The sequence below is a fragment of the Candoia aspera genome, chromosome 1 (genome assembly GCF_035149785.1).
Source record: "Candoia aspera isolate rCanAsp1 chromosome 1, rCanAsp1.hap2, whole genome shotgun sequence".
In the NCBI taxonomy this organism is placed as follows: domain Eukaryota; kingdom Metazoa; phylum Chordata; class Lepidosauria; order Squamata; family Boidae; genus Candoia; species Candoia aspera.
The window spans coordinates 34,357,774-34,378,547 of record NC_086153.1 but is presented as its reverse complement, the minus strand read 5'-3'; the positions used below and the strand labels follow the sequence as shown (position 1 = coordinate 34,378,547).

The window sequence follows — 20,774 nt, the reverse complement described above, 5'->3', positions numbered from 1 at the left end:
ATAGCCTTTCTGAGATTCTTCTCTTGCTAACTATCACATCCTCCCCACCCCTTTGCACAGACCTTCAATTCTTCTAGCTGCTTTCTGGGCCTCCGTTTCTATTTGTGGACTTTGTGAAACTCTTATCAGAGACACTGCTAACTAAAATTCCCATACCTATACCTTATGACCTAGCAGCTAAAGCAGGGTTTCTCAACCTTGGCAACTTTAATTCTGATACTGGCTGGGGAATTCTGGGAGTTGAAGTCCACACATCTTAATGTTGCCAAGGTTGAGAAACACTTAGCTAAAGTAACCAAAGATCCACGTAATAAGTGTGTTGGAACTACAATTTTTTCCAATTCACCCGGGGGGGGGGCAGTCAAAATACATTACAGTGTAGTGCTTGTTTCCACCTCTACAATACCTATAACAGAAACAATATTTTCAACAAGCAGAGTTTTCCCTTTCTTGCTCTCATTTTTTTCTCACTCACTCACACTTCTCTTCTTTGTTTTCCTAAAAAGATTAGGGAGGGGTCATGACAATACTCAGCCTTCCTTTCAGTTGGCTTGCCTATGAGTACAAATCCAGACAGACATGGCCAGAAAGCTAATCTTCAGCATGCAGCCAGAAAACAAAAGCACAATTATTTTTATTTATTTATTTTTCAAATTTCTATCACCACCCAGCTCCCACAAAAAGGGGAGATCGTGGCCTTTCCTCAGGGGAAGCTATGAGTCCAATGAACTTGTCACTGTACCTTAGCTAGGAGAATGGCACACAAATGTTGTCCTACCTTAGAGGGTATCTATATTATATCCATTTGAAATGGACAATGATAGATATTTACCCTGAGAACAAGTCAAAATATTATATTTAAAATATAGTAATTTTTTCAACAATATTGCCATATTTAATTCATGCTAATTTGCCAACAGCATATCTAAATTATGATTCATCCTATTATGGAAAATTAGACATTCTAGAGATATGCTGCAGCATTCAGGAGTTGTTCTCAAGGGTTTGAGCATCCAATAGAGAGGGCAGAGATTGGGCATTGACATGTGATCTTATGCAAGTGTTGTGAACGGCCAACCATTACAAGAAATCTCACATGATCACCATCATCATTTTTGTCTCCAAAATGAGAAAATTGCCAGTATCTCAGGATTTTGTAGGAGAACATTGAAATGCCATGACATTTTGGCCTTCCTACTGATATCCTGTAAGACCTTCTGAAGCCTCTGAAATCCCATAAGGTTTACAATCTCACAGGAGTTTGGTGGTCTTATCTTTAAATATTATAATTTTAAGTTAAGTTTGGGTAAAATGTCAGTGTTCTAACATATTATTTCCACAGTTGTGGGAAAATATTTATTTATTTATGTTTTTACTTAAGTTTAACCTGGAGAGTGTAGGCACCATTTGTAGTACCAGCAGATTTTTGCTGCTCTTGGGTACATGCTTCCCAACAACAACACAAATTGTTATGTTTGGAAGAAGAGCAATGACAAATCTCGATAAAATAGTTAAGAGCAGAGACATCACACTGACAACAAAGGCCCGCAGAGTTAAAGCAATGGTGTTCCCTGTAGTAACATATGGCTGCGAGAGCTGGACCATAAGGAAGGCTGAGAGAAGGAAGATCGATGCTTTTGAACTGTGGTGTTGGAGGAAAATTCTGAGAGTGCCTTGGACTGCAAGAAGATCCAACCAGTCCATCCTCCAGGAAATAAAGCCAGACTGCTCACTTGAGGGAATGATATTAAAGGGAAAACTGAAATACTTTGGCCACATAATGAGAAGACAGGACACCCTGGAGAAGGTGCTGATGCTAGGGAGAGTGGAAGGCAAAAGGAAGAGGGGCCGACCAAGGGCAAGATGGATGGATGATATTCTAGAGGTGACGAACTCGTCCCTGGGGGAGCTGGGGGTGTTGACGACCGACAGGAAGCTCTGGCGTGGGCTGGTCCATGAAGTCACGAAGAGTCGGAAGCGACTAAACGAATAAACAACAACAACAACAAGGTGAATGAGCCTTAACATTTGAAATGGTGCTAACATGGCAGGAGAGTAGGAGTATATTTTATATGTAGCATTACTATTGAATGACTTTAGGATGGGACTAAGACAAAATGTATTTCCATTTCTTCTTTTATTAAAAAAGTATTTCTGATGCATTAGAATACCCTTGTTTACCATATTCTGAACCATGCTCTTGACTTTCTCATGTTTTGTCACTTAAATAGTCTGTACTCCAAGGCATAAAAAATATTTAAAAAAAAAAAAAAGATAACCAGAGAAACAGATTTGTTTCCATGCAGAACTAGGCTCCTGGGTCTTAATGACTTCCTGACTCTAATATTTTGTTAGTAAGTTGAAATGAAAGACATGCATATTGACAGAGATTAAGCAGATTTAAAAAGTAGAGGACTGTGTTTATCCAACAGACTGTGCAAAGAAGTTGCTGTGGCATGTTAAATTGTGAAAAAAGGTAAGATAATTGCCATGCATGTGACAATCCATTTGCTTTGAAAGGATGGGATATGAACATGGTGTTTTTTATGGATGTATTCCTATGCGTGAATATGTATGTGGCAGGGAAGATATAAGATTTTTATGTCGATAAATACTGACCTAAAATTATTAGGTCGTAGGGCTGGGTATGTTTTTTTTAAATATGGAATTAGGCATCTCAGTAACGTGTGGCAGTTAAAAGCCATCACAGAAATTCAATAGTAATCATTAATAAAATGTAGCAGGGCAGGGCTGAAATACTTGTAGCTTATTTCAGTTTGAAGTTGGAGGACGGGATTCCACTTTGGATATTGCCTGCCTTTCTAGTTTATATCTTTTGTGCAGTTTTATTTTAAAACATCAGTTATTTTCTATAAAATGCACAGTATTATTTTGATTTACTTCTGGGAGTGTAAAGGCCTGTTTTTGCTACATGATTAAAGACATTTCAACTAACACTGCAGCATCTGGTTGGGCCTGACAGCAAAATAATATAAGGAAGCTTTTTGATAGTATGCATATTGCTAGTGTTTAATGCTGCTCTTTTTTCCAGTTCAAATTCTGCCACTGCCTGACAGCTTAAAATCCACATTTTAGTTCCTTCTGTTATAAATCTTTTCAAATCAGTGCAGAAGAAAGACTGTATGGGGACTTATTATTACTGTAGAAATCTGTCTCTTCATTTGAATTCCAGAAAAATAAAAATCATGTCTTAGCTATGGCTGAGTTCCAATGAAATAAATCCACTGGATAATGCTAGCCAACAATAAATGGTTATGCTAACCAAAGTCTCCTTGAGCTAGAATCCCCTGCACTATGTCTTTACACAAAGAACACCTTCCACCAGAGCAAACTCTCCTGAGGAACTACTACTCCCTTTATATGAGTTGCCTCACATTTACACATTTCTAAGCTTCCTGCCAGCAGTGCTGGACAAAGCAGTGTGATGCTATAGCCATGATTCTCTTTGCTCTCTTTGAGGGTAGTAGCACATATTCTTTCCTAAACTATGATTCATAGTTCTCAATAAAACTGCCAGAAACACCATCACTCTTAAAGGAGAACTCAAATTAATGAAATTGTCAAAGAACCATTTGTTCTAGAATCTGCAATAAAATAACTGGATAAGTAGACCAGGGAATAGGTTTCCACCTGTTTCTTTAAGGGCAGTTCCATCCTGAGTATAAACTTCTAATCAACTGGCTGATCTAATATTTCATTGCCTCCCCACTTAAGGGCAGGTAGAGGGGTCTCTCAGCTGTTCTACATCATCCTTGATAGTCAATGATTTATGGTTTAGAGGCCTATTGGGCAAGCTTGAAGTCTCAGGAGAGTGGCCAGGTTAATCTAAAATCCCTCATGGTGCCTGCATACTTACTATGCTGTGACTTAGGCGCAATAGGAACCTTAGTCTAAATCCCTGGGGATTGGCCACCCTGGCAATATCACCATCTTAAATAAGAGCTGAAAACAGGATACATGAAAATCTTAGAAAAACTCTATCTTCCTAGTGTCCTGGCATCAGATGCCAGGATCTATGTCCTTCATCTCTACCAAAGGCCACGTTGGATTTAAGACTTCCACTGAACTGCAGATTTGGTTAGAATAGTGTTTGTCTGGAACTGCTGAAGGTTTGTAGCTCTGAAGTGTTATCTGCCTAAATTAGCCTTATTCTTCTATCATTCTGTATCTTGCTTGCAGCCAAGATATGACAGAGCCTGTGAAAATCCAGCCTGTGCCACAAGGTTATGGACAAGAGATCAGCTAGGAAGAGATTCTCCAATGGTTCTACTCTGAGTGGAATTTTTCTTTCCACTTTACAATCCTGGCTTTTATACACATTTTTATGCTACCACCCATCTGTCAGTTTGTCATAGTGTGGTGGCTTGTGTGTTGCTATGATGCTGGAAGCTACGCCACCAGTACTTCTACTACCAAAGGGATCACCCATGGTTGACAGGTTTCAGCAGACCTTCCGGACAAAGAACAGACTAGGGAGCAAGGCCTGGCAATCTACTCCCTAAAACGTGCCAGTGAAAATGCTGTGGAATACAACAGAACGTTTTGCGATATACTGCTGGAAGATGAGCCCCTCAGGTCGGAAGGCACTCAATATGCTACTGGGGAAGAGCTGCCTTCTCACAGTAGAGCTGACCTTAATGATGTGGATGGAGTAAAGCCTCTAGGACCTTCATTTGCTGATGTGGCACAACTCAAAATGAGAAGTAACAGCTACAAACATCCATTAATAACTGGGACATGAAATGTACGAAGTATGAATCAAGGAAAATTGGAAGTTGTTGAGAATGAAATGGAATGTCTAAAGATTGACATATTAGGACTTAGTGAGCTGATGTGGACTGGCATTGGTCACTTTGATTCTGACAGTCAAATGGTATACTATGCTTGGAATGAAAAATTGAAGAGGAACGGCTTGGCATTCATCATTAAGAAGAGTATCTTAAGATCAATTCTAAAGTACAACGCCACCAGTGATAGACTATTATCTATACACCTACAAGGAAGACCAGTTAATACTACTATTATTCAAATTTATGCACCAACCATGAATGCTGAAGATGAAGAAAGTGAAAACTTTTATGAAATGCTGCAATCTGAAATTGATTGAACATGCAATCAAGATGCTCTGTTAATTATTGGTGACTGGAACACAAAAGTTGGAGGATCAGTAGTTGGAAAATATGGCCTTGGTGACAGAAATGATGTTAGAGATCGCATGATAGAATTCTGTAAGACCAATGATTTATTTATTGCAATACTTTTTTCCAACAACACAGTCAATGACTATATACATGGACCTCGCCAGATGGATTACACAGAAATCAAATAGATTACATTTGTGGAAGAAGACAATGGAGAAGGTCAATACTATCAGCTAAGACAAAGCCAGGAGCTGACTGCAGGAGAGATCATCAATTGCTCATGTGCAAGTTCAAGCTGAAACTGAAAAAAATTAAAGCAAGTCCAAGAGTGCCAAAGTATGATTTAGAAAACAATCCACCTGAATTTAGAGATCACCTCAAAAATAGATTTGATGCACTAAACTCTGATGACCGAAGACCAGAATTGTTGTGGGAAGACATTAAAAACATAATAAGTGAAGAAAGTGAAAGATCATTAAAAAGGCAGGAAAGAAAGAAAAGATCCAAATGGATGTCAGATGAGACTCTGGAACTTGCTTTAAAACACTGAGTAGCTAAAGCTAATGGAAAAAAGAATGAAGTAAGAGAGCTAAATAGAAAATTTCAAGGGGCAGCTCGAAAAGATAAGGAAAAATATTATGATGGAATATGCAAAGACCTAGAGTTAGAAAATGAAAGGGGAAGAACACAATCAGCATTTCTCAAGCTGAAGAGAAAATTCAAGCCCCAAGTTGATATCCTTAAAGATTCTATGGGCAATACATTAAATGACGCATGTAGTATTAAGAGAAGATGGAAGGAATATACAGAATCACTGTATAAAAAAGAGTTACTTGAGGTTCAGCTATTTAAAGAGGTAGAATATGATCAAGAACCATTGAAGCTGATGTGGACTGGCAGGCAGGCAAGCAGGCAGGAAGAAGTTGAAGCTGCACTGAAGACATTGGCGAAAAACAAGGCTCCAGGAATTGATGGATTACCAATTGAGATACTTCAATCAGATGCAGCAGTGGAAGCACTTACTCTTCTATGTCAAGAAGTTTGGAAGGACCTGGCCAACTGACTGGAAGAGATACATATCCATACCCATTCCAAAGAAAGAAGATAAAACAGAATGTGGAAATTATAGAACAATTTCATTAATTTCACATGCTAGCAAAATTTTGCTGAAAATAATTCAACAACGTTTGCAGCCTTACATCAATAGAGAACTACCAGAAGTCCAAGCTGGATTTAGAAGAGGATGCGGTACGAGAGATATCATTGCTGATATCAGATAGATCTTGGCTGAATGTAATTGTTGATTACACAAAGGCGTTTGACTGTTTGGCCATAACAAGTTATGGTTAATATTATCAAGAATGGGAATTCCAAAGCACTTAATTGTACTCATGCAGAACCTGTACATGGATCAAGAGGCAGTCATTAGAACAGAAAACGATGATACCGAGTGGTTCAAAATCAGAAAAGGTGTGTGGTGAGGTTCTATACTTTCACCCTACTTATTCAATGTGTACACTGAACAAATAATTCTAGAAGCAGGAATGTAAGAAGAACAGGGTATCAGAATTGGTGGAAGACTCATTAACAACCTGCGATATGCAGATGATACAACTTTGCTTGCTGGAAGTGAAGAAGACTGGAAGTACTTGCTGATGAAGACCAAAGATTGTAGTCAGCAATATGGACTACACCTGAATGTGAAGAAGATGAAGATACTCACAAATGGACCCATAAACAATGTCACAATAAATGGAGAAGAAATTGAAGTCGTCAACAACTTCAGTCTACTCGAGTCAACAATCAATGCCAAGGGAAGTAGTAATCAAGAAATCAAATGACGTGTTGCACTGGGAAAATCTGCCATTAAAGACCTGTCTAAAGTTTTCAGAAGTAAAGATGTCAGTTTAAAAACAAAGGTGCATCTGACTCATGCCATGGTCTTCTCAGTTGCCACATAGGCCTGTGAAAGTTGGACATTAGAAAAGGAAGATGCAGCCCAGAGTCGCTCTTTTGGGGGAGATGGGTGGTAATAAAATTTGAATAATAAATAAAAAATATATAAATAAAGATAGAAGAAGAATTGATGCATTTGAATTGTGGTGTTGGCGAAGATTATTGAAAATACCATGGACTGCCAGAAGAACAAACAAATCAGTTTTAGAAGAAATACAACCAGAATGTTCCCTAGAGGTGAATATAACTAGGCTTAGACTCTCATACTTTTGGCACATCGTCAGGAAAGACCAGTCTCTGGAAAGGACATAATGTTTGGTAAAGTCGAGGGCCAGTGGAAAAGAGGAAGGCCTTCAGTGCGATGGATTGATACAATTACCGCAAGAATGGATGCAAACATTGGAATAGTCAGGCATATGGCACAAGACTGAACAGCATTTCAAAGCCGAACAGCATTTGGTTCTGTTATACATTGGGTCGTCATGAGTGGTGAACGACTTGATGGCATCTAACAACAACATGATAGAATGATTGGTTGGCAGTTTAGGGTTGTTTTTTTTTTTTTTTGTATTTTGTATTTTTGGACTATTTATATTTATAGTTTCTTTTGTTAATTGTCTCAAGGAATTCTTTCAAAGGAAAGTTAGGAATATTCAAAGGTTAGATAAAATAATCTGTAAATACAATGACACTATATTTTTTGACTTGCTATTTTTTTCAGTTCATGTGGTCGCTAGAACTCAAAAACAACTAGATGGCACATAATCATTCAATTTTTTTCAGCTACTCACAGGGATAGTTTAACATCCACCCATGTGATTTGTGAGTAATGGTTTATAGCTGTATATGGTAAAAATCCAGCCAGATGTTGTTTATTCAGTAAACTATGGCTTAGCATATATGAACCCATGTTTGTCACAATCCCTATTACTGTATTATGCAAGATGCTCTGTTGTAATCACATATTATGAGTCCACAAACCTTAGTATGTTCTTCTCCAGATATTTTGAAGAATAGATTCCCTGCCAGCACAGGGAAAGTTGCCTTAATGGCTTTCTCAAACCCTCCAAATATTTTATCAATTACCCATCCGTTGTATACTCTGTAGTTCCATGCAAAATCAATGAATTACTACTAGATGATGGTGCTGCCTGCAATCATAAGCTATTCTTACATAATCAGGAATGCTGCAAAAAACAAACTTCCTCAAAGCACAGATAAAACCACTATCTGTGAATCTTTCTCAGGCCTTCAGATGAAGACATGATGATCACAGGCTGGGTCACTGTCATCCATTTACCCTTTCATAGGTTCCTGCACTTGATCTTAATTGATATTTCCATATGTTCATACACTAAATGTTTACCTAGGACATTTGTGATAATGACTGCAATGAGAAACACAGCTTCTGGTTTACTCTTAAATTAGACTGAAATAGTAGGGTGATACTTGGGAGAAATATAGAAACTGATGTCTGTCTTCTTAAGAGTAATAATTGGAATTCTGCCTCTGCAAGAGAAAGCTAATACTACATGGTGTTTTAATCAACTCATGGCTAGATTGCTGAAATTTACTTAGGCATATTGATTTTGGGCAACAGATATGGCTGCTTGTTGATCTGATAAAGTGTTTGCAGTTAAACGTTCCTTTCTCATTTGGAATGGGACTTTTGCTGCTTAGTAATAGTAGATGCATTCTACATTGACCTTGTAAGAGGAAAAAATACATGGAGTAATAAAAATTAATAAGATGTTTCTTATATAAAACAATAACAACTAATCTAACATAAAATTTTAAATAATTTGTGATTCAATTTCAGTTTCTACCTGTTGAAGGAGAAAAAGCTCCTTTAGTAAATCATTTGGGCTTGTAAAAATCCAGCTCATCCTCTTGTGGGGCATAAAAAGAAAACAGAATACCATTTGCTCTTTCATTAGAACTGGCAATCATGGCAAGGAACAGCTGAGCAGAATGCAATGAGCTTGTAAAGATCTATTAACTGAGGAACATAAATCCTCAGCAACATTCATCTGAGCATCACATTTTTCAAATCAAATCACTAGCAGATGCACCTATCTGGGTAGTGTCTTAAAATGCTTCAAATTTTTAAGCTGGCTGGACTTACCCACCATATCAAGCCATTATGACTACACTGTTACCAGTGTTATTATATAATTCTTTTTGATTTCTTGCCAAGTATTTCTGTAAAGGTATGGATTGATGTATATGAAAGATGGTGATATGGAGTACATGGAGGACACTCAAGGCAGACCCTAAAGGCAAAAGACACAAAGTCATGGATCTCCTTTATGGATCTTCCTTTGTTTGTGTGAATTATGGATCTTCCTTTATTTGTGTGGATTATATACATGGATGTACAAGGTTTACATAATAAAAGGTTTTTATATAGACCTCAGAAACATGGAGGCTGGGGCATGCCCAATTTGTTAATATACTATCAAGCAGCACAGTTAGGGGATATGATTCCCTTTATTGTGGCAGACTCTTCTAAACAATGGATTCAAACTGAAACTATGTTAGAGCCAGATAAGTTTATAAATAATTTTTCCCCCAAAAATATTTTTCTAGAATAAAACAGACTTAAAATGTTTTTACTAAAACAACGATTCAAATTTGGAAAGGTAAATATACAGTTTTGATAAAGGATATTTCCCCTTTAACTCCTGTAATAACATATATCGATCAGGATAACTATTATGGTTTGGCTAAAATGAAATTTTAGAGAGAATATAATCTTTATAGACTAAAAGGTTTTTATAGTAGGGAAACTCTCAATAAAGATCAGATTGAGCAACGATTAGGTGACAAGCTACCATGGCTCTTTTGGTATCAACTCAAAACTTTTGGGCAATAGAAATATTAGAGCTTCAGCAACATGGCCCTATACCAATTTTGAGAATTTAATATTCATTATTTAGAACAACCAAAAGGAACAATTCAAAAAATGTATAAGTTACTGTTGCAATGAAGAAATAGAAGATCCACCATGTGGTTTAAAGGAAACTTGGGATACTGATCTTGGTAATCCCATACAGGAGACAAATTGACAGAAGTTATGGAAACTGGGTGGATTCTCTTCAGCTTCAATGCAAGAACTGCAGTGGAAGCTTATACTGTTACCAATCAAAGCAAATATTTGTAGCTCAGGATTGAACTGTGGAGTCCTTGGAGCTCTCTGAGCCTTGTTGTTTTCTTGCAGATGTTTCATTGCCAGACTAGGCAACATCTTCAGTGCAAAGAGGGAGTGGGCCTTGCTCTCAGTTTATATACCATGGCTTGCCCTGCTTGTGTTGGTAGGGGTGTTGTTCTCTCCTTGGGAGTTCTTTGATTGGGCTGTTGATTGCCTGAGTTAATAGTTCCTTGATTAGGGTATATTGTGCTATTTGATGGTTCATCTGGTGTTAATCCAAGTGTTGATTTTTGCATATCTGGGTGTTGATTGCTGGCAAGGGAGTGTACTGGTCTTTTGGCTTTTCTATTGTCTCTTTTGAATGGTGTGTAAATGTTGTTTACCTCTATGTGTCTGTTGATGGCTGCTTTGTCTGAGTGCCAGGCTTCCAGGAATTCTCTGGCATTTTTGGATTTGGCTTGGTTTAGGATGCTCACAGTTTCCCAGTTGAAACTATGGTTGAGTCTGTCCATGTGTTGTGAGATTAAGGAGTTCTCATTGTGTCTTCTGACTGCTAGTTGGTGTTTGTGGATGCACTCTGCTAGTCTTCTGCCTGTCTGTCCTACATAGTGGCTGTTACAGTCTTTGCACTGTATGTTGTAAATAACTCCTGTTTTTTCTTCTTGGGCTATTGGGTCTTTTGGGTTGCTTGATATGTTTTGAAGAGTTTTAGTTGGTTTATGTGCTACAGTGATGCCATGCAGTTGTTAACAGTCTGTTGGTGGTTTCTGAGATGTTTCTGATGTATGGCAGTGTTATCCTTTTCATAGTTTCCATTGGTTGGGTTGTAGTGGGTTGGGTGGTGAGGCACTTTTTGATAAAGTTGAGCAGGGATCCATTTTGTTGGAAGATGCTGTACAGATGATCTTTTTCTTTTTCCTGTTGTTCTGGGTTGCTGCAGTGCGTAAGTGCTCATCTGAATAGTGTTCTTATACAGCTTCTCTTGTGGGAGGTTGGATTGTTACTTTGGTAATGTAGCACTTGTTAGTGTGGGTAGCTCTCTGATAGACTTGTGTTTCTAGCTTGCCATCATTTCCTCTGCTGATGAGGAAAGTTAAATTAATGAGACATCAGAGGCAGGAACCACAATTTTATCAAGTTTGGATTGATTTTATTGTTTATCTCAACAACAATAGACTATAATCTGGTATAATTTATATATATGGCAAATTTTCATATGAATTGAAACTATGTTAGAGCTGTCTCTTTATTCTCAATGCAGTAGATCTCTTGTATTTTCTATATTTTTTTCTTTTTTTCTCTCTATATCTTGGATTTATGTTAATGTAGTTACGTAATATTGTTTGTTAAAAACTAATAAAATATATTAAAAAATTAAAAAAAAAACAATAATTCACAGAAATTATGTGGAAATTATAGATGTTTGAAATGTTCAACACTGAAAGAGTTTAATGGAAAAAGCTCCACAGATTTATTTCTTTATACTGCTAAGAATTTGCAATGACACAATTAAATTGGCTGCATGCAGTTGTAATATTAAATTATGGTTTAGTATTGCATGATAAGCCTTAGGCTCATGCACTTCCCAATTGTTTTCTACTTCCAGTTAACTGAAAATAGATGTAAACATTTCTAATATCCTCCATCTGGCTGATTTGGATGAGCTGGGAGGGTGCAACCCTGAGGCTCATGTGCATATGAACAGTGTACAATATTCAGGAAGATTATGGGAGATGGTGGGCATATGTGATTACAATACCTTCAATTTGTACTGTTAACTTTGTTGACGTTGATATGTTTCAGACATCCACTTCTCCCTTCTGGTCACTTTTCCTGCCCGATACATTAGCTACTCAGGTATTCATCTCTTTCTCCATGTTTGCTCTTACACAAAGCCATCGTGCCCTAATACAAGCTTTCTTTCATCCTTTCTTCTATCATATTTCTTCATTCTTACAGTCAGATAATTTGATGGATAAGTAGGAGTTAATCCTGCACACATCCTATTCAATATCTTCTCAGTTACTGTCAATCCTTCCAGGTAAACCAGACAGGAAACACAACTAGATGAGCTAATTCTACTGTACTTTATTGTAAGGCTACATTAACTGAATCTTGCAAGTCTGAAAGTACAAATCTCCCGCCCTCCCTATTTATCGCTTGAGTGGTCAGAGTGGATTTTCCTAAGTTTCTTCTTTAAATTGTTACCCTCTCATAGACTTCCCTTCCTTTTATCTGATCTTCCCTAGGAAGCATGTCTTCCCTTTGTTCTCCAAGGTCACCCTCACATTCCATCACAGTTACTTGAGAAGACTTGAGAATTAGAAAAAAAATGTTCCACATCTCAAGACAGCATTTAAATAATTCTTTATGCAATATCCCAATCCACTTTTACCCCTTTGCTTCCGGGTTAATCTTGTCAGTCTTTCTCCCTTTCATTGTTGGACACCAACCCTGCAAATAGCTGTGAGACATGAAGCTTGCAATTGGTCTAATGCAGCTGCAATCACAAAGGCACTTTGGTACAGGGATTGTTCTTGAAAGCCAAAGTATATACTTTGTATGCAAATGTTTCAAAGTTCAGTGTCCAGCATGTCCAAAGTAGGCTGAGAAAGTCTCCTGTCTTAGCTTTGGAGAACCTCTTCTAATCATTGTAAAGCAATGACTAATTGTTTGAGTCTGCAGGAGGCAGTACAATTCCTGTGTAAAAGAGATGAAAGCAATACAAGATATGTATACAGCTTGTTTGGGGCATAGGCAGAGGAATCCCACTATTCATGGAGGAATGTCCCAACAATAGAGCCTCTGAGAAGGAAGAATGAATTTTGTCTTTCTGTTTCCCTCCCTGCCTCCCTGAATTATTTTCCTGTTACTGAAAACAAAGGGAAAAACATACAGTGCTAATTCCACAAGATTCTCCATCCATTGGAGGACTGTGGATTTCTCTAGACAACTGGTCTCTTATGACTTACATCAAGGAGCTGCCCAATCTTAGCTCTGCAGAGGTTTCCCTTGAGTAGGGAGGAGCCTTCTCACTTTTTTCCCCAATGGCTAACTCCTTTTTATTCTCTTGGAAGAGTATCCCAAATTCCATGGGCATCTGAGGCATTATTCCAGAGATCATAAGATTGCAGACTCAATGATCCAATGGAAAACAGTAAAAGCCCTAGACAGAATCAGTTCCGCTTTCTTCCTTCTCTGCTTTCAGGCAGCACCTCTTTTAGCCTTATAGTGTGATGAACAAGCGAACATTCAGAAAGAAATTCAAAGGACTTATTGAATAAGTCATTTTAAAGGACTTAATATTTTATTGTATTTTACTATTTCTAGTTATGTTTATGTATTTTTTCAAGCAAAGTAAAATTTTAAAAAGCTAAAAGGTAATTTCATATGCGGGTGACAAAAACAAAAAATGGAGAAATAGGGAAACACTGAAAGTTGTCTGACTTATAACAGAGTTTTCTACATTTCTTATGGTGAAAAAAATAACTATTGCTCATGTAAAGATCATCACTTTGAATACCACATAGAGTAGCATCACTTTACTCCCTTAATTTACCTCTGTTGTGGCCACTCAAGGAAGATGATGGCTGCTGGAAGTTATTCCAGTCCCTGGTTTAAAATGTCGATAGACTTATTTTAGTTTTGCCATTTGAAGACTTAAAGTTAGAAACTCTGTGGGAAAGAATATGATTTGCACATAATGTTGTTATTTTGGAATTTAGAATGCAGAGAACATAAAAAATAGCCTAGATAACTCAGCTTAGTTGAACTGCAGTTAGATTCTCCTCCATGTCTGAGATTGAACCAGGAATGATATTTTGTGACATAATGGTGCCCTCTAGTGCTTTTATTAAGCATGGTAGCTTTAAAGGCTGGTGTAATGGCTGAAAATAAACAGAACCATGGCTTGGGGATAACTCTTGGCTAACTAAATTATTCTAGGAGCAGGAAACACTTTTCAAGATTTTATGTAGCCAGTCTTTAAAGCAGCACTCAGAGTGGGGTGTGATGAGACAAGCCCTGCTACATCTTTTTCAGGAAGACAGAACTAAGTACGATCTAAATATTCTACTTTTCTTTCTTAATCCCCTCACCCATTTCTGACACTACTTCAAATGCAGGCTTTTTAAAACCATTAGACCTTCATTGTAGAAGTCCTCAAATTCAGTTGAACACCTGCATGTCATGAGAATTACTGCAAATATTGGACATATAGGAGAAGGGTTAGCCTGCAGCATAATAAAGGCAGATAATACTATACAAAGTGGAGAACATTGCATCCAAGATGTGTAAAGGTGAAATGGCAGAGGAGAAAAATGGTTTTTCTATTATTCCTCAATAGCAGAGATAACTGATTTAAGGGCTAGGAATCAAAACATACATTGAAGCCCCACCTACCCTGAAAAATTCTCCTGCATTTTTTCTCTACCCATTGTTATTCGATTGGAAGGTAAATAATTGGCTTTTGAATTTTGGTGACATTCTGATGGATCAAGTATGGTATTTACATTTAGTTACAGGGTAACATGTAAAGGTCATCCCTTTCATTGTGCAATCATTACTCCATGGTTTATATGCAGCTGCCTTATCTTCTCATGCTTCAACTAAATACCAAGGGTGGACATCAAGAGGGAACGCCTCCCTTGGTCTTATTTTTTGGTTAGAAAGTGTGGGCAACCAGTGAGGTTTCAATGTGATAGTAAAATGTGTAAGGGCAAGCGTATCAGAAGTAGCATCCTCCATCATTTCTAACCATAAGACAAACTCAGAATCACCACCAAGGGAAATTCAGATAAATATTTTCAAGTGCCATGAGAATAAGATAGAAAAACAGAAAACTCTTTCACAGGGAAGAAAATTTTTGAGGAATTGCAAAGGCAGATTTTTGGCATAGTATTAGTCAAAACTGTTTGACTAAATAGTCAAAACAAGTAGGGCACCTTCTACTCAGTTCTTGCCAGGCTTCTGCTCAGAGAAGCCTCCTTCCCCAGTATCAGGTTTCAGCTGCAGCAAATGTTAGGACTAGAGAGAATGGATCTGAAATTATTCCTTTCTCTCTCTCTTTTTATAAGAAAATTTCAATTATCATAGATCTTTTATAACATTAGTTTGGACACTTCTCTGCTTAAGGAGCAACCCATTCCTATGCTACTTCAAGACTAACCAGATGTAGAAGATTACATAGATAATCTTCAGGAGGAATGCAAGACCAGTTCTGTAAACATCAGCTTATCCCTGAAAAAGAGAAAGGGGTGAAAAGGAAACTCAGGATTGTCCTGCCTTGATTCTCTTTGGTACAAGAGGGAGGAGAGAGAAACTCTGTCAGGTTTTCAAGATTCTGTTATTATATCCTAAAGCCATAAATTAGTTCTTGTGTCTGTTTCCTGATCTGGAATACCTTGAAGGGCTGACACCAGATCGCTTAGATAATTAGCAGTTCCACAGATGACAGATTGTGCAGAAAGCCAGTGTGCTCAGGTGGATGTTTTTAACAGACAGTTATGATGTCTTTTACCAGTACAACAATTACAAAATCCCATTCAGTAAAATCAGTTCGTAATTTAACAACCAACTAGTAAAACCAATGTTTAGAACTATAATAATGCAAACACAACAGCCATACAAATTTGAAGGAATGCCCTCCGACACTGCAAACCATGTATATATCCATAATTAGGATTTATTATAATTAGGACAGATGGAAGAATAAGGGACACATATCAGGAGACTATTGCAATGATCTAAACATGAAACAATCAAAGCAAACACCAATAAAACTGTGACTATCACCCCCCCCCAACACTCCCAATACTATGAATATTCAGCAAGTAAATTGTGAATCTCATTGTAAGATCAATAAATGAGCAGAAAGTCAATCAAGACCTGGAGACTAAGGACAGAAGAAACTGAAACAATCTAGAAGCCCTGGAGACAAATGGGGAGAAACACAAAAGGGAAGAAGAAGGGCAATTGGGCTGAAACATGACTATCTTATCCATATTCAACAGTACAGTTAGAGAACATCCAAGATGAAATGCTAATGAGACATTTCTGTCATTCTTGACCACAAATCTTCCTCAATAGACATGAGCATCATCAACAAAGCAATGATATTGAAAACCCCTATCATGTATCAAGGCACCAAATTCTACTAGCATTATCAATCAGTCAGTCTCTTGATATCTTCCCATAGAAAAAGACCATAGCAGATTAATCAAATTTATACTTTCCATGAAGAATATCTCCAATTCCAAAAAGTGCCATCTCCAATTCAACTTGTCCCCAGAGGTGAGGCAGGAGCCTTCACTTCCGACCTTCAGGAGGACCCTGAAAACTTGGTTCTGCCATCTCGCATGGGGTGGGAAGGTGGGCAACCATTCATGGGGTTGGTTTGCACCTTAGAACCCCTCCCACCTGATTAGAATTTTTTAACCTCTTGGATTTTATACTTATTTATATTGTTTTATATTTGTAAATTGTTTTTATAGGATCTTAATTGTTTATTATTATAGTTTTAATTTTATTGTAAACTGCCCAGAGTCCCTCGTTTGGGGACTATAAATAAACAAACAAATAAACAAACTTGTTAAGAGCAGATGCTGGGAAAAATCTGTCATAAGAAGGATTTACAGGATAAACTTAAGAACATTACTTTATTATTGGTCTTATTTTCATAATATGCTTAATCCATAGTCAGCCCACTATTACAATAAAATCTGCTTGTTGGTGGTTCTGGCATCATGTAATCAGACTTGTCAAAAATCAGTATTTTGGGAATACAGAGATCCTACTAACAGTCTCTAAAAAGTACCTAATATTCCATGAGACTTTGCATGAGGACAGTTCTGGAAAGTTTCCATGACATTGCAACCCCTTTCCCATTGGTTAGAAAGACAGCAGTGGGTGTTCCTTGGGCATAGCAACCAATCAGTGTTTGGAAAGTGTGTTCTATGCTGCCAGAATATAATAAGCATACCCAGTAGGCATGGAATTCTAGCTGACTGCTGGAGGAACAGAGCAGGCTCTTAAATTAGACAGTGAAGTGGTTGTTTCAGGCAGCAGATTTTGAGCATTATGCATCATATAAAGGCAGAAAACAGCTAATCATTTATTGTTGTTGTTATTGTTATTATAGAAAAGTGCTTCTGGGATTTTGTGCTTTATGTACCAAAAACAACCAGCTAAATTTTAGATACTCTGCACCTTCCCTTGCACAGTTATTGAGCACCATTTGCTGCTTTGTCTTATGACATAAGATGTCCTGGATCTCCTCTGTGAAGGGGAAAGCTGGAAAACCAGGGGAAGTGGGATGCTGGAACATGGACAGCAAGGAATCATGTGATGGTGTTGACGAAGGATTTATTTATTCTTACAGCCTTAACAATAGCAAAGGAAAGGTAACCCAGAATGCAGATCTAATTAGAGGGCTACACAGGTGTTGCTTAGCAGCCAGCTAAAGCCAAGGACATATAACTTGTTTTGTATGTATTGCATTGTAGGCTGTATATTGCTCTCAAACCTCTCCTGATCTAATCTGCTGATAATTTTATTTTAAAAATACACCTGCTTTATTTAAATAATTTTGCTAACAGGGGAATGGAATAGAGGCACCTGAAACTTAGGTAGGAATTCCCCATACTGCAATCTTTTATTGTGGGTTTTACTTGGATAGAATTAAATTCAAAGTTACATTAATTATTAGGGATATGCAGCAATTTGGATTTGATTCCAAAACATTACTTTTGAGCATACAAAGGTGCAAGCATAGGATCTGTCTTCAAGTCTTTAAGTCAGCCATATCTTTTCCTAGTCATTTTTGTTTCCTATAAAATTAATGCACAAAAACCAACCTGCATCATCCATTTTGCAACATATTTCAGCAAATTATCTGCTAGAAAAATGTTCTGTGTGAGAAATTCATGCACCTCATCTTTATCACAACTAAATATATTGGCTCTGTTCCCATGCTTAATTCAGTCAGCCACTCACCATTCAGATATCCTTACTGTCCTTCCAGTAGCATATGATCACATGTCTTGGTCAAAAAAAACATTTGAGAAATATGAAGTCCACCCCCCATTGATTGCCTTTAGGTTTTTTCACGACAAGGTTGATTGTGTAGATTTAAATTAACTCAATACGTCACTATAATCTATCTGGAACTACAGGTAGTCCTTGGTTAACAACAGTAATTGGGACCAGGAACTCTATTGCTGAGCGATGTGGTCGTAAAAAAACAATGTCACATGACTGCACTGACTTATGATGGCAGTTCTGGCAGTTCTAGCTGCAGTTGTTAGGCGAATCCTGTGCCGTCATTAGGCATGACATCATGTGATCGCCATTTGCAACCTCCTGCTGGCTTCCCTGTTGACTTTGATTGTTGGAAGCTGGCAGTGAAGTGACTGTGACCATCGTAATTTATTTATTTTATTTATTTTCTATCCCACCTTTATTATTTTTTTATAAATAACTCAAGGCAGCGAACAAACCAAATACTCCTTCCTCCTCCTATTTTCCCCACAACAACAGTCCTGTGAGGTGAGCTAGGCTGAGAGAGAGTGACTCGCCCAAGGTCACCCAGCTGCCTTTCATGTCTAAGGCGGGACTAGAACTCTCAGTCTCCTGGTTTCTAGCCCGTTGCCTTAACCACTAGACCAAATTGTAATCGCGAGCTGGTTGCCAAACACCCAAATCATGATCACATGACCATTGGGACACTGCGACAGCTGCAACTTTAAGGACTGGCCATAAGTCTCCTCGTTCAGTGCCCTTGTAACTTTGAATGGTCACTGAATGGTCATTAGCCGAGGACTACCTGTAAATGTAACCTCATGGACATTAGTTGTGTGGGCCAATTAACTCCTTCAGTGCTTCTAACAACATGTTATCCCCCCACATCCTGACTCAGTTAAGCATATGGGAGAAACAGAGACATCAAGAAGCTTGAAGTACTGAAAGGGCAATTACTTTTTAAAAATTTTTGAATATTTTTTTTAAGCCTTGGACAGATATGATTTTAACCTGCTACCCCAAAAATACATGACTGACACTGAGTCCTTTGAAAGGGCATTCCAAACATAATCACAAGAAGGACCAGCTAAAAAATGGATTTTTCTCACCAATGGAACAGAGAAAGGCTTCCTCGGGTCATCTCAGTTCATGCAAGAAGAGGAGCAGCTTCATAAAATTATGCCCTATATCACTTTTAAGGGCAAATCAGCATTGAACTGGGCTCAGTAAGCAACCGGTTGCTTTTTCAAAAGTAATGTAAATAGAGAAGCTAAGCAGAATTCAAGTAGCTGAATATTGTACTAGTCAGGGGTGTTATCAAAATTATGGAGCAAATTTCTCCAAAATTCATCATGTTAGCCCTTCAAAATGAGAAGTACTGAAATATTTAATAATTAGGTATCTTAAAAACAGCTGTATTATTTCAATAAACAAGAAACCGTATAGGAAATTACAAAAATGGTAGTCAAACAGGGGTTCTCAAATTTTGTGATGCCATGAATCACTAAAATTTCAAATAAGGCTGATTTTTCTCATCACCCTGAGATCACAAATTTAAAAATCAATAATATAGCTTGACTAAAGTTAACAGTTTAACTCATGTTAAATTGAAACCCCTGAGATATGTAATTGCTTTGGAATATAAGCCAGCTTTTCCAGCAAAGCAGAGGAAAAAAAAGTTTTTGGCTTAGCAGCAATTTAACAGCCCGTTTTCATGAACTGGGCCGAACCAGGTAGCTTATCCTCTTGGAACAATTTGATGTTGTGTTATCTATTAATAGAGGCAGAACTTCAAAGCAGAATTTGCAATATTGCCTTACAAGTTTTCCTCTTAATGTTTATTCCTTTGGAGAAACTACAGACTTTACAAACTTGCAAATGTTAAGACACTGGAAGTAGACCAATAAATGAATATGGCACATAACAAAGCATATGATAGTGTTGCTCAGAAGAAATGATTTGCAAGAAGTCACAAATTCATACCCTACCATTCCTATGTAGGATTGGGGAAAAAATCTCTGTCTAGATCCTTGGAGGAATATTACCAATTTGTGTTGACAGTGCTAAGCCAGATAGACCAATAATCTCACTATAAGGCAGCATCCTATGTTCTTTCAATAGTTCTGTTACACAAATACAAAAGCATATCATTATATAATGATACACTCTGTTCTCCTATCCCAGTTATTATTTCTGCCACTGTCACTTACTTTTGAGATCCAAGTTTCTTGCTCCCGCTGTGCTCTGCGTTGTGATTTTTGTGTCAATTTTTACTGTATGGAGATTATTGGTATCCCGTGATATCATCACATTGTGCCACTGGTTGTCATTCAGAGGTTTATTGGAACTGCCCTTGATAAGATTTGCACCATTTCCCAAATCAAACACATAGTGTAAATACCTGAAAGCAAAAAGGAAAAACAGCCAAACTGAGTAGGTAGATGAAAATTACAGCTCTTCACTCCTTCTTTTCTTTATTTAAACTCTTT

General features: G+C 37.6%; 1 protein-coding gene across 10 annotated transcripts in view; it reads right to left on the bottom strand.

The window, feature by feature from the left end:
* The window catches only part of NRXN1 (neurexin 1), a 1,050,871-nt gene that overhangs the window by 520,118 nt on the left and 509,979 nt on the right, over positions 1–20,774 (bottom strand). For all 10 annotated transcript variants that reach the window (XM_063301563.1, XM_063301572.1, XM_063301615.1 and 7 more), the window contains one exon: positions 20,496–20,686. In XM_063301563.1, the coding sequence (XP_063157633.1) occupies positions 20,496–20,686 (191 nt within the window). The remainder of the gene's footprint in view (positions 1–20,495; positions 20,687–20,774) is intronic.